The sequence below is a fragment of the Phalaenopsis equestris genome, unplaced genomic scaffold, assembly GCF_001263595.1.
Source record: "Phalaenopsis equestris unplaced genomic scaffold, ASM126359v1 Scaffold000002, whole genome shotgun sequence".
Taxonomy (NCBI): domain Eukaryota; kingdom Viridiplantae; phylum Streptophyta; class Magnoliopsida; order Asparagales; family Orchidaceae; genus Phalaenopsis; species Phalaenopsis equestris.
Window position 1 is genome coordinate 51,350,769 of NW_018164444.1, and position 15,630 is coordinate 51,366,398.

The window sequence follows — 15,630 nt, forward strand, 5'->3', positions numbered from 1 at the left end:
TAATAATTCGAACACGAATGAAAGCATCACTGTTCGTGTTTGGTTCGTTTAACTAACCGAACAAAAAAAAAAATTATTCATGTTCATTTCCTTTATTTATCGAACAAACCGAACACGTTTTTTTGACAGCCCTAGATGTAATTCTAAAAAATTCATTATTTTTACGCATGATATTTATAATTTTCGAATCACATTAAAATATCATTATTATTAAGTTTATAAAAAATAATAAATTTTATCTTTTTCATAAAATGATATAAATATAAAAATAAAAAATTAAATATTTGATATATATATATATAAATATTAGGATTATTATATGTGTTAAAAGAGGCGCAAGGATGGCTTGAATGCTTTTTCCATGTTGCACGCATCAATAGCAGAGGACGTAGCGGAAATAGAAAGAGCGTGAGAGAGAGAGAGAGAGAGAGAGAGAGAGAGCGGGAGGAGAGAGGGAGGAGAGAGGTGAACTCTGATTTCTCTCTCCTGTCATATCAAGTTTCCAGAGCACCGGGATAGAAGAACCAGAACCAGAACCAGAGCGGAAATGGGGACAACATCAAGCATGATAGGGGAAGAAAATCGCCCGACTTGAGCTTTCGAAGTTTGCATGCATACCAATCCATTCGTTAATCGCTCATTGCGGATTCAAGATCTCCTTTTCTCTTCGTTTCCTCGGTTCCATCTCCAGCTTCAGCTGCGAAAGTGAGTGATAAACAGGAAGAGATCTCCAGGGATCTAAGACTCTTTTGTATGCAGCGGCGTGTTCTTAGATGAGGGGAATGCCCTTCAGTCGTTCGGGGAAGGGAGCGCTGGAAGCAATAGCAGCTCAAATCCTTGGGGAGGAAGACAAAGGCGGCACCTTTTGGAGTCGCTCTAGTCATAGGAAGAAGAAAGGCGAGGTTTTGGAACCTAGATCAGTTTTGTATCACAGGAGGAGCCCAAGCCCTCCTACTTCCACATCCACACTGTCTTCCTCTCTTAGCGGCGGCGTCGGCGGTGGCGGAGGTTCAACGGACACCGGCGGAGTGGCGGCGGTCTCCGAAAACCCCTCCCAGAGGAAAGAAGAATGGGCGACGGAGCTACAAACCATCGCTGGATCACCGGAGATGAGCGGCTTCATCGGCTCCGGTGAGAAGTGCGGTATGGAGGCTGAGGACTGGGAGACGATGCTTTCTGCCCCAACTGCTTCCCCGAACCAGGAGCAAACTTTCCTTCGCTGGATCATGGGGGACATCAACGATCCTTCTGCTGTTTCGAAGCATCATCATTATCCGCAGATCTCCACTCAAGCATCCCCGGTGGAATTTGATGCCGGCATCGCCGGTTCGAGCTTCGGTCTCGTCGACCCTCTCTTCGGATTTGAACCCATCGGAGGAATCGCCGGCGTTACGTCTTCCTCCGGTGGGTTTTATCAAAGCAGTAGAAATAGTGATGGTAAAAATGCAGTTTTTATGAGCCCACCGCCGGGTATGGCCTTTTTCCAAGAACCCATTGAAGAGAAACCCCAGATTTTTGGGCATAACCTTGTCCTACAAACCAATACTCCTTCTAACCCGGACTTATTTGTTCCAAGCGCATCTTTTGGTGCAGTCACAGAACAACACCTGACCTCAAACCTCCTCCCTTCTCATCCCAAGCGTCACCACTCTATGCCCAATGACCCAGCTTGCCAAATCCCTGCAGTGTGCACCGGCAAGCTTCTACAAGCCCCATATCAACTCCAGCAACGTCTGATGAAGCCCAGAACTTCATTGGCTGGGGAAGATGCGGCGGCTGCTGCTGCCTTTGGTGGGGGAGGGGGCGGCGCCTGCCGCTGCCATGGCTTTACAGCAGCATCAGGCTCTTATTGACCAGCTCTTTAAGGCAGCTGAGTTCGTTGAAACAGGGAATTTTATCAGCGCGCATGGGATATTGGCGCGGCTCAATCACCAGCTCTCCTTCCCTCTTGGAAAGCCACTTCTCCGCTCCGCATTTTATTTCAAAGAGGCGCTGCATTTGCTTGTAGCCAATTCTTACAATCCACCTCTGACCGCCTCCTATCCTCACCCTCACAGAGCACCATTCACCACTTCATTGTTTACCCCATTAGATGTAGTCCTCAAGCTCAGTGCCTACAAGGCCTTCTCTGAGGTTTCCCCTATTCTCCATTTCACCAACTTTACTGTCACACAGGTTCTTCTTGAGGAGCTTGGTACCACCGACTGCATTCACGTCATAGACTTTGATATTGGAATTGGTGGGCAATGGTCCTCCTTCATACACGAGCTCGCACAGAGGAGGTCTTCTTCCTCTACCCCTCGGCTCAAAATCACTGCTTTTGTCTCTTTCTGTGCCTTCCACCCGCTAGAACTGCATCTTACCAGTGAAAACCTCTCCCATTTTGCCGCTGACCGCAATATTCCCTTCGAAATCAACATCTCAAGCATTGAGTCCTTTGATCCCGTTGAAATCCTTGCAGCCTCAGCTGGTCGCAATGAGACAATTGCTGTGAATCTCCCTGTAGGGGCTGGGCTTAACCCATCTTTTACAGCAACACTTCACCTTATTAAACAACTGACACCCAAAATTGTTGTATCAGTTGATCAAGGATCTGATAGGAGTGACTTACCATTTTCTCATCACTTCCTCCACTCATTCCAGTCCTCCATGATCCTCCTTGACTCCATTGATGCAGCTGGAAGCAACCTTGATGCAGCTAACAAGATAGAGAGGTTTATCCTTCAACCCAAGATTGAGAATTGTGTAATGGGGCGGTACCGTGCTACTGACAAGATACTACCATGGCGATCTCTCTTCACATCTGCTGGTTTTGTGCCAGTGCAGTTCAGCAACTTCACGGAGGTGCAGGCGGATTGTCTATTAAAGAGAGTTCAGGTGAGGGGATTCCATGTAGAGAAGCGACAAGCTTCACTTTACCTCTATTGGCAACGAGGTGAGCTGGTTTCCATTTCAGCTTGGAGGTGCTGAGGATCTTCTACCATCTTCTTTACTTGCAGGCATGTCATCTGGTATGATTTTGTCGTCATCTTCCAGGGTAATCTTTTGTAGTCATTTTAGATGTTAAGAATATGAAAATTCTGCAGCGAAAAATCTTTTTTGGTATCTTATGTTCCTTTTGTCTTACCAATTGTTCATCTTCTCAATTCTGATGTTTTCAAAGACAGATTCTGCTTTGTAGAAAAATTGTCTAACAAGTTTGACATTTTGGATCAGCTTAAATTGGGCATCTCCTTCTTTTTTCTAAACATGGGGCTAAGATATGGGCTTTTGGAGCAAGAAGCAAGTTTTCTTTGGAAGCAATATTTCTTTGTTGTTGCTTATGAATAATGTTGAAGAATTTAACTTCAAAAATTTCAACTTTACCATGAATTCTGAGTTGTTTTGAATTTTGCATTTTGTTTAGTGTGCGTTAATTTTCATTTAGTTTTGTTTTATTAATTTAATTTTCTGATTTAATCATTTTCATCATGGCTGGATATTAATTGCAGAACTGTAGTTCTTAAGCGCTTGGGCTGCAGCCCCTTTTTTTTTTCAGGTTGACCAAATGCTGATTCTTGTTCCTGTTTATCATACGGAGTTTCACGCAGGATCTCAAATAAATGCCTAATTGAGTGTTGATCTGCATTCAAGTAATTTTATGCACTATTAGAAGCTTGCATTTCTCATAAAAATCTTCATTATTTGCCTCAGTCCAACCCTTTCAGTTCAGTTTAATGGATTCTCATTCTTTCAGTTCAGTTTAGTGAGTTATCATTCTTATTTTGCCTTCCATGAATGTTGAAAATGGTGTTGATTCTATATTACATGATTTTTTCTTTTGCATAATTATGCTGCATTTAGTCTACACCTTTTCTTTATAATCCTTTGACATTAATTTCAGCTTTTTTGTCTTGTGACATTTTCCACCATTTATTGTTTACACACAAATTATCCAAGTATACCTTTTTTTGTTTTATCTTAAGTATATGTTTTTTCTTACCATCCAAACATATTGGTTTCCACCATTCATTATATTCACACAAATTGCCCCTTTTCAATTATTGTATATTGACCTAACTTTCTTTTTTACATCCCAATACTCAAATATGTACATCATAACTACCCTAATTATCACTTTATAAAATTCATTTCTATGTCTCCATGAGATATCTTTCTTTTAAGATACTTCTCCATTTTGATCATATTTAAATTTCAAAGTTGATATCTTCATTTATAACCTCATTGTTTTTGATATACTAAATTCATGTTAATTTAATCTATTAAACCTTATAGAGCTTTATTTCTTACTAATTTTAGTTTACAGCTATTCATATAAAAGCCATGGAAATTGCATATTATATTATTAGTTCTTGCTTTACTATTCCTTTTAACTTCAAATATTCTTGTTGTAATTTTTCGAGATTCAGTTTGGCCAAATGCACAATCTATTTGTTAATTCTATTTTCAGCTATAAATTTTAAGCTTATAGGTGAGGGTCAATCATTTGCCACTTCTTTGCTTGTATACTTTTCAACTATCTATTGTGGGATTAAACTCCCTACTCTTAGGTGTCTTAACAACTCATTCTCTCTGTTGAGCTCTACATATAAGCTATCAATGCCCTTTAATTAGAAGCAACAAGTACCACACATTATAAATCCACTCTTTTATATGGATTCACATAAGAGTTAGCCTGTCTTAACCTTGTTTAATCATGCCAAAATTTGGCTGAGGCTCATGAGAGATAAAATTGCTTTTGCTACTTAATCCCAGTCAAGCCATTTACTCTTTTTGTTGTTGTTGAAACAAAGGGGAGATAGTTTCGCAACTCAAAATCTTAAGCCCATGGTTGAGGATTTATCACTTAATATTTTTGCACCAAGGTGATTTTTATGATTTTGAATTCTATTTGTTGTCTAGTATTGATGCCAATACCTTTTTTTTTTTTCCAATCATTTAAAATCATCTTTGTCAAAATTTTTTATAATTGTAACATTGCTTTGAGTGTTGAGTTTATATGCTTTTATTGGTTATGTAGATACTTATAAAATATAAGATGAAGTGCCTTCATGCATTTTTGTATGTAATGGAATTTTAAAAAGTAAGATAATTTTTGCATTTTTTTGGAATTTCAACATGTGGTAATAAAAGTTTTAAACATAACGAGCTAGAAATTATAGAATAAAGGTAAAAAATGTAATCAACAAATTTAATGCGTTTGATATTAATTATCATCATTTAACAATAGAAAATGAAATAATAATAATAATAAAAAGACTATGACCAAATTTCAAGTAGGATTCGATCGATGTTCGAGAAAGGCTTGAATTATGTTCAATTTAAAGGTAGACACACTAAGCTATTACATCATTACATAACATTTTTAAAATTTGAATAACAACCATTCTATTAAATCAGAGCAGTTGCAGATTGAGTCCAATCACTATGGTTGTAACATAATAGATAAGATTGTTGATATTATTAAATAAATACACAATATCTATAGCACAATATAGCTGAATTGCCCCCTTCGTTTATATCTCAGATGAGTGTTCCAGCACATAATACCTGTAATACCGGCAACTTTCCAAATTTGCTTCTATTTATATCACCATAAAGGGCTAAAATGCATTATTAATGGACTCTTGAAGATCATTCAAATTGAGACTGTACATCAAGCAATAGTCACCACTTTTTTTATTATAATTGCAATTTCAATTGACCAAGGTAAAAATTGAAGGAGTTATCAAAATTTATTAATAAAAGATAAAAATTTTACCTGATCAAAAGGCTGGACACATTCAAATATTGGTTAGCACAAAATTTGAGGTTGACATGGCATTACTTGTACTTATATGACATGATGATATCATTAGTCCAATTTCTCTATTATCTACCTTGAAATCTACATAGCAAGTGAATATAGCTGAGTCAATCAGAGACGGACACTGAGTGCAATATTATAAATTAGGGTCATGTTCATACTATATTTAAGTAATGTTCAAATAATATTTGAACTGATATTTAATCATATTTAACATTGCTTGAACTTGAATCAAATTTTGACCAATCTTACTAGTACTTATGTGATCATTGCTCGAATCAAGGTTGAATTTTCTTCGACCACCATTTGAGCAATGATTGAAAGTTTTCTGATTTCATTGAACATTTTTAGGTCATTGTTTGAACTATGATCGAATCTTCAAATAAGATTCAATTATGTTTTGAAGATTTGATTATTAGTCGGTATATTTCAATTGAAGTTAGGGCAAGTTTCATTCAATGCTTAAAGCTGGTAATTTATTATTTAATATCCATTCTAGTTTTAAAGTTCAGAAGTGGGCACAAAAAAGAAAAAATGAATTAACATATTTATTTATATAATTTTTATCACAATGGAGAACATATAAATTCAAATATCTCTTACAATGTTACAAAATATAATAAATTTTATACAATTATCATAAGGCTGAATATAATATAATATTTTATGTTGATGATAGCTAAGAGGGCTGTTGTGGATAAATTGAGTATGGTTATATTAGAGATGTGATTGAAGTGGGATTATTGAAGATAATATAGCTGAAAGTAGATTTGGGTGATTTGAACATGCACAATAAAAGCTACAAAATTGCACCCATTAGACTATTTTATAAAATTAGTCTCAATGGATTAATGATTTCATGGATAAAAGTTGCTAAAAAAGGATTTGCAAAAAATATGTTTTAACATCTCTTTCAACAATTAATATCAATGGATTAATGAAAAAGGGGTAATGAGAACTTTTGGTAACTAAAAGTACTAATGTCACAGATGACTTCTCTTATAAAACCTAAAATCTTAGCAGTAGCAATAGAGAAATCATCTTCAATTTTCCAAATAAATCTTATCATATATTAAACTTTTTTGTGCTATTCTCTTTATAGAAATTAGACCTTATTATCATCATTTTATTACATATAATTTTAATTAAATTATCTAATACCTTAATCATTAAGCCAACCCTCATGATTTATGCAAAACTTAGATAATCTAAAGATGTCACATCTAATCCAGACTTGTTCTGTTTGTATGCTTCTTCTATTAAAGTTTTAGTTTTTATCATCAAAGCAGACCCCATCTACCTTGTCTTGATCTGGTTATCTGTTGAAAATGACTTAAAAACTCAATCTTTTAGGGTCTGTATTGTAAATCTAATAAATCCGGATTTATTAAAACTTGTCAACAATAGTATTTAGTGAATCCAGGATTTAAGACAAAATTGAGAAGGAATTGCATTAACTAAATACTGATTTTAAAGTTGTATTTTTGTAGCATAAGTTTTATGTTAAATCCTACTGTCGAATCTCCCTCTATTTATAGGTAATGTGGTATAAAGTGCACAGTTATATCATTGTTACAAGGTATTTTAGGTATAAAATGAATGATTCTATGACTTGATTACTCTATCGCTTGGCCGGCTGAGATCGGTAGCCCTTGGGTCGGCAAGGTCCGCTTGGTCGACTTTGTTGAGTTGGGATTGTTGGTCGGCTTTAGCTATCTTTCAATTGTCCGGATATTTGCTCGGTCATCTTGGTCAGCTGGTCGGTTGTTCAAGCCAGTTCAGTCATCTATGCTAGCGACAAATCGTCCATGCTGCCGGTCAGTCGTCCAGGCTTGTTCGGTCATCCGGGTTGTCAGTAGGTCGCCCATGCTGAGTCATTCTCAGTTTGATATATTTTTTTTGTTAACAGCTACTTAAATGAGTTATTATACAGCCCTTTAGTTTTATTTTTTATTTTTTTAATATTTCCTTTGCTTATTTGAATATTTTGAAATTATACCCTATTTACCTTGTTTAGTTCTAAAGCCTACCTCAACCATCTCTTATAAGTGATGCTGTTACTATTCTGAAACTATGCTGATTTAATTCAAATCAAATGTCTGTATACTATGGACAGTGGTGGTTGAAGAAAAACCTTTGTTTATTTATTTATTTAATTCTTATTTCCTGCTTATTTTTATATGAAATCACTATCTATCACCATCACTTTGTCTGTAACTGCTAACTGGCACAAAGGATGGCCAATTTTTTTAAATAAGAATAGTACTGCCCATTCTGCCTTTAAAACTGCAATGATTTCTTGTCCACATGAAAGCTCTTTTTTAGTTATTTATTTATTTAATCATACGATAATAGTGTATTTCCAACCCACAGTTTTATTTCTAATTATTTTTTATAATTTTTAAGTTTATAGCTGTTATGTCTATCCTTAACATAAAGCTTCGGTGCACTGAACTTGGTTGAGTTATAACTACTCTGCAACCACTATCAGATGATCAAATGATTGATCAGACGGCTGTCATTTTTCCTCTCTCCAACTAGTTTGGGATCACAGGTTCAGGTTTGTGGTACGAACGGTTGTGATCTATTCAAGATTATGAAACATAGTTAGCTTATTCTGATATGCATTGATTGGCATTTTGCGAGATGTTGATTAATGAAATTTTAAAATTACATTTTTAAGAAATTAATTGCATAATTAAGCCTATGAATCATGTTAAATGAAAAAAAAAAATATGTTCCCTCACATGGTAGGTGTATGTCTCTGACAAAATGATCACCATTTTCTTCTCTTCTCCATCACTTGTCCTTCGAGTGACCTTACGGCTGGCTGCTCATTAGTTTTTATTTCCCAGTTGAGAAGCACTTTTATTATTAAAAGGAAATCGGGTATTTACATACATGCCACCTAAATATTGTATATTTATATATCTAACTCCTAAACTTTGTTTTTTTACATTTATATCGCCCAAATCTTCATATCACAAAAAACACCACTATTTTAACTTGAGAAATAAAAGAACGGACATCTTTTCATGCATAGAATATGTAACATGTCTGCAAAAATTGAAGTTGAGGTGTTAGATTTGTAAATACAACTATGTTTTGGATGCAAAAGAAGAGCTCAAAATATCTTATATCTTCTCGGCCGCTATTTAGTTGTATAGTACTTGTGCCACATTGTCTTCAACATATGGTGACATGTTATTGGTTTTTGCTGTTTTCATTGCTATTTTTAGTTCTTGCTTATGATAGCAAATTGGATATATATATATATATATATATATATATAATGAGATTATAAAGTTAATGCTGAAGATTAATCTATTAATTTGAAAAATATAAAGTTGTTATTGGAATGATATGAGCTCCATTGGTTATTATTGAGCAGTCTTCATCACCAATTGCATACATCCAATATAGATCGTCAGTGCGTGCCAAATGTTTAATGGTGGTGTTGTCCAAATTAGAATTCCATTACCTCGCATTTCTTATATATATTATATATATATATATATATATATTTCCTTCAATATAGTTTTTATATCACCAAAATTATATGATCAATTACGAATTGTGATGTTTTTTTTAAATAAGATATATTCTAAATTCAAATTCATGATAACTCCAACTCTGTTTTCATCAAATTTATAATCAAATCGAACGTCTCGACAATACGAATAAAAAAAAAATCTAAAATTGATTCAATGCAGATCCAATTAAGCCTAGATGAAATAGTTGAAATACAATTGAAGGCTTTAGATTGTTAATTGAATGATTAAATGAACTTCAAATTTGACATATTTATAATTGAATTGAACGTTTCGATGAGAGAAATCCAACAATGTTAATATCACTATATTCCAAGGTCATTAAGGCACCAAAATCATTTAAAAAATCGTATATGATTAAGAGGGGAAGAGAACAATTAGTCAAGTTCCAGAGCCTCTTGTGGAGAAAAAAATAGGATGAGTAACTACTTGTTTTTATTACCACAGACCACAGTTGACAACCATCCATCATCATCACTTTTTTCTGCCGATCGTCGACAGTTAGCAACCATTGCTTGCAATCATTGTAGTCGGACTGCAATTGTTATTGATTTTCTAACATTTGTATTTTTTGAGCTATATAAAGATAATTGCAATTTTCAGTTAGATTGTAAGAGGAGGGTGTATTTGTGTATTTTCAAAATTATTGTGCATTATTTTAACTAGGCTATGTTGTGTGGAGCTAGGTCCACCTCTATTTGACAGTTTTCTCTTATAACATTTAGTTAATTGTTGTGAAAAACGACAGTAATAAAGGAAAAACCAGATTGAGAAGTTTAATGACATATATTTTGGTTACTGGAGGATGCAGATAGAGAACTACCTCTATATGAAGAAACCTTACCTGCCGTTACTAGGAAATAAAGTGGAAAAGATGGACATGGGGGAATGAAATTTGTTGGATTGACGAGTTCTGAGGGTTATTCGATTAATCCTGTCGAGATTAGTTTCCCACAACGTCATCATGGAGAGAATTTCCGCAGATCTCATGGTTGTTTTATCAGGTATATATGAAAAGTCGTTAACGAATAACAATGTGCACATGTTGAAAAAGTTAATCAGCTTAAAGATGGCGGAAGATGTGTTTGTTGCCCTACACCTGAATGATTTCAATACTATCAGAAATCAATTGTCGTCTGTGTCGTCTGTTGAAATTGATTTGAAATTGATTGTGATGATGAGATACGTACGCTGATATTGTTGGATTCTTTGCCAAATAGCTGAGAAGCTATGTAGTGATAATTAGCAGTTCTGCAGGTAAATCTTATTAAAATATGATGATATTCGTGATTTGATTTTGACTGAGGAGGTGCGCAGGAAAGATTTTGGCGAGATCTCGGAATTGAGTTCGACACTGAATGTTAATTCCATAGGGAGATCACATGACATGAACCCAAACAAAGAAGGATCAAAATCAAAGTCGGGCTAGCATGCAAGTTGTTGAAATTGTGGCAAGTCTGACCACATAAACAAGGAACTGTAGGAATCCGAAGAAGAAGGAGAATGATAGCACAAACATGGTAACTAGAAAAATACTTGATGCACTATTATTGACAGTTCACAATTCTATTGATGACTGTGTATTGTATTCAGAGGCTTCCTTCCATACATCTTCCCATCGAGAGTTGATGCAATATTATGTTGCAAGCTACTTTGAGAAGGTATATCTGGCTGATGGACGTGGTGGGGATGAGAAACATTGAGATTGCACTTCCTAACAAGAGCAAATGAACCTTGCAAAATGTCAGACACATTCTCGAGTTGAAGAAAAACCTCATTTATGTTGGGCAGCTCAATGAGGATGGTCATTCAGTAGTGTTCTCATATTACACCTGAAAGGTTACCAAAAGAGAATTAGTACTGACTCAGGGTAAGAAAATTGACACACTATATATGACTATATATTTACTCAATATTGTTGCTATCACAGTTGCAGAGAGCACGACAGATCTGTGGCATTGCAGGCTTGGTTACATGAGTCAGAGCTATAAAGAAATCTTATAAAATGAAAATTTGAGTAAGTAGGAGCTGCCCATAAAGGATGAGAGTGATTCTTTGCAAGAGAATCAGACTTAGTAGCTGACAGAACCTCCACCAGGAAAGAAGGGATTGCACAACAAGTGGGTGTACCAGGTAAATACTGAGCTTGATGGCAGTAAGAGATACAATGCTAGACTTGTTGACTAGACTTGTTGAAAAAGTTGAAAAAGACTTTTAGCAGAGACATAATATTGCTCAGGCAGTGGGAGTTGTAAGCAGAAATGTGAGTAACCCATGAAAGAGCTTGAAGGTATAAAACTATGTTGACGTTGATATGTTGACTATGGGTGTTACTTTTGAGAAACTAAAATTATGTGCAGCTTCAACTGGTCTTCTAGCTTAAAGACGGATTTTGAGTTGCAGAGGTGAATGATTTCATGTTTGAAGAGAAGGGCGACACAGCTAGTTGATGATGCAGCCAGTGTACCAGTCTCTAAGTGGGAGATTTGTTGTGAATATGAAAACAGATCCACTGTTTAAATTGATATTTTCTCATGTTTGACAGCAAATTAGATTTGATACTCAAAATTAATTGCTCTTAATTCCTTCTATGATTTACTGCAGAAGAGAAAAAGAAATAATTAACGAGCTTCATTAATTATTTGCTTAATTTCTTAATTGGCCTAATGACATGATGAAATTAATAAATAGGCACGCTAGCTCTCATTGTTATCTTTCTTCGACATTGTTAGTTTTCCAGGTTCTTCTTATGGTGTGCTTCGGTTTGAAGCTCTCGGGGAGAGAGAGAGGAGATGTGGAGAGGAGAGAGAAAGATGTAGAAAGAAAGAGTGCTTTCTTGTAATCTTCGATGTGATCGACAGATGTAATTCTTAAAGCTAATAAAATCATCTGTAGCTCCGTGGATGTAGACAATTTGTCGAACCACGTAAATCTGTGTGATTTATTGTTTTCTGTTTTGCGATTTTTTTTCTCGATCCGATATTTCCCTTTATTGCTGTCGTTTTTCACAACATGCTAGACCTCATGGTTTTTTTTTCCTTAACGGTTTTTTTTCCCGTAAATATTCTGGTGCGTTGTATTTTTCCCCTTTTCACGGTATTCTTTCTTATAAAGCTTAGACGATAAATACTCTATCGCCGTGAATTTTATGACATGCAACAATAGTCAATATTAGAAAAATCAATCCTTCCTTTTCGGACATTTACATAGATACCAACCAATCCTTATTTATTTACATATCTAAAATCTATATTTTGTTTTTAAATTTATCCCATCCAAATATTTCATATCACATAAACGAATGTCATTATTTTAATTTCTAAGAGGTAAAATGTATTTTTTCATGCGTAGGTAAAATAATATATATATGTGTGTGTGTGTGTTGTAAATTTGGTTGTAAATTTGAAGTTTAGGTTTTTGGTTATGTAAATGCATAAGGATTGATTGGTATGCATGCAAAGCTTCCTTTTTGTTAATCACAATAGAAATATTTATAAATTGAAAAATGAGTTTGCAAAAAAGTCCAATGCTATCTCAGAGGTGGAGCTAACACAAAATTAGACCCAATTACATATTTTGAGCAAAAAACAAAACATAAAATCTAAGGAGAGGTCCAACACAAGCGATTATCATTTTTATTAACTCCAATCTTGTATTTCCATCCTTTATTAATGACAAGTTGAGTCATGTAGTCCTGGTCAACACCACAATCATCCCATTACATTCCTTCCTGCTCCACCCACATCCTATAAATAATAGACAATATGAGAAGAAAGAAGATAAAAAAAAACTACATTTGTATAAAGACCAATGAGAAGTTTTCCCATGACCAAAGTGCCACAATGTCAAGCAAATGAAAGTTTTGGAGAAGTTAATGTACTAATTCCAACATATCTCAAAAAAATTGAAGCCCCAATATGAGCAAACAAGTCCTTTTTTTTATACCCCACCCAACTAACATATCATGCTCAGAAAAGTCAATGATAATACACAATAATGTTGCATGTATTTTAAAACATTTCTTACTTGCAAGCAACACCATAGTAATGAACTCTTTATCATAATTCATGTGTCTCTTTAATTAATTTGGACTCTTTTATAGATAAAATGAAAGAGATCTATTTCATCCCAAATATTATATGTATTACACGTAAGTTTGAAGTAATTGAAGTTGATTGAATGACTTTCATGTTTCACTGAGGAGGATGACGTAGTAAACCATTTCTATTATCATGTTTTGAATGCTATATCATCTTTTCAACACTTTTTTTTTAAAATTTTTTAAGAATCATTATAATCTAGGTATGAAAACAAATATTGAATAATCTTAGTTGTTTTCTTCTTAGCTCTCTTTCCTTCTATGGCATGTTGTTTTGAGTCCAAAATAATGAACCACATCTATGACACTTTTTGGGGGAAAGTTGTTGTGAGATATGTACTTCCTGGCATTGAAATGAAACGCAAAGAATAGAAGCAACACAGATCGTTTGTGTGGTTCGATCCAACTGGATCTACGTCCACGGGAGGGAATCAATCAAATAGTTCACTAAGACAAAAGAAATGGATAATACATAACTTATACATATAGATGAGTCATCATCTTTCTTCTATGGTCTCCCTCTCAAGCGACACCTTGATAAAAGGCCTCAAGATGCTCTCCTCCTCTCTAGCTCTCTAGCTATTCTCTCCTCCTTTGTGACAGCTTAAGATCTCTTCTCTTGCTCTCCTAAGCCTCACACTCTCTCTATTTATAGAAGCAAGAGAGTGGTAGGTGGGAGCTAGGTGAGCGGTAGGTGAGATGTGGTAGGTGAGCGGTACCACATTACAAAAGTGTCATTTTACCTTAATTTAATAATTGAGGCTCAAAATAACAAAAGCAAAGGACAATAATTTCAATAACATATTAAAAGATCTTACAATACAAGCATAAAGACAATTTAAATAGTATAATTGTAGTATAAAATAAAATTTTGAGAATGACTCGCCAAAGTTATAATGTTGTCCTTCCGTACGTCTTTTACTAGCATTGAGATTTTGTCAATATCCTTTGGAGAATCAATACTATGATTTCCATGACCAACTTTTGGATTCATTGTAACATCATTTGATCCAAATGTATCTCTCAGTAATCCTTCCATGTCATTAATGTTTGGTTGCTCTATTTGAACCGGAATTTGCTCTTGATCAGTTACAACACTAAATGATTCATTCTTTGCACTTTCACTAACAGAAATATGTCTTCCCCATACTGATTCCATTTAACATATCTAATAATAAAACATTTTAAGATCCAAAGAGTCATGATATCTTTGAGACTGTAGATGTAGTTGTAAATGTATATTTTGTATGTACTATTAGGTATGACTCATATATCATAAATGGGACAGATGCTGGAGCGGAGCGGAGCCCACGAGCGGAGTGGAGCGGAAAGATCTGTCCAATCGAGTGAGTTTTATTATAGAGGACAACATCCCGCGATTGGGTACATGAGTAATTTAAGTAATTACATTGTACTATAGGGTTATATATATATCATGTTTATAATCCTAGGTGAACTGAACCGTGTATTCTGTACTATTTTATGAATATTGATAAGGGAGTCGTCTCTCTGCTCCTGAGGGTGTAGACATCTTTGTCGAACCTCGTTAAATTTCTGTATTCTTCTGGATTTGTTTTGATTCCTGTTTTTCTTCGCCCTAATTTCTCAACATGTACAAAATATTTGTATTCAAGACCTTTTTTTTGTTTTAATTTTCTAAAACTTATCCATTTCTTATAAAAAAAAAAAAACTATAATTAATGTTAAAACTGACAACAAAATAAAATGTTTTATATAATAAAAATATTTTGTTATGATAAATTGACTTACATGTGAATAAAATAAATAGATTTTAGTATGAAATTCATATTATAATATAGATTTCATGCATAGGTAAAACATTTTCTTATATTTAAATCAAAACCAATGGATATCAATTTATTTTACAAATAAAAGAAATCAACTACAAAGTCAATTACTCTCTTTTTTGAACTTTCATGCATGAAATTATTTAACTTAGAGTTTAAATGAGTACAGTCAAGTCAAGTATTGGCTTAATATAGCTAAACTCATTCTTTGTTGGTTAGCTCAAACTTGGACTCAATCTTCACCGAACTCGAGCTCAACTTGCATATTTTGAGCTTCGATCATAATGAATAATGAGTTCGTTAATGAGTTGAGGTCTAACCATCTCGACCCACTTAGGGCCCGTTTGGGACAGCTTATAAGTGCGG

The 15,630-nt window shown here is 34.7% G+C and overlaps 1 protein-coding gene across 1 annotated transcript; it reads left to right on the forward strand.

Moving 5' to 3' along the window:
- Positions 1-334: 334 nt before the first annotated feature.
- LOC110031666 (scarecrow-like protein 27) lies at positions 335-3,311 on the forward strand. The gene is made up of 2 exons (XM_020734998.1): positions 335-1,781; positions 1,816-3,311. Exons 1-2 carry the CDS (start codon positions 774-776, stop codon positions 2,968-2,970), a joined length of 2,163 nt encoding a protein of 720 aa, XP_020590657.1. The 5' UTR covers positions 335-773; the 3' UTR covers positions 2,971-3,311.
- Positions 3,312-15,630: the final 12,319 nt, after the last annotated feature.

Coding starts and splice junctions, on each gene's coding strand:
- LOC110031666 (XM_020734998.1), top strand. CDS start 774: ATGAGGGGAATGCCCTTCAGTCGTTCGGGGAAGGGAGCGCTGGAAGCA. Junction 1,782..1,815: donor GGGAAGATGCGGCGGCTGCT/GCTGCCTTTGGT, acceptor GCGGCGCCTGCC/GCTGCCATGGCTTTACAGCA.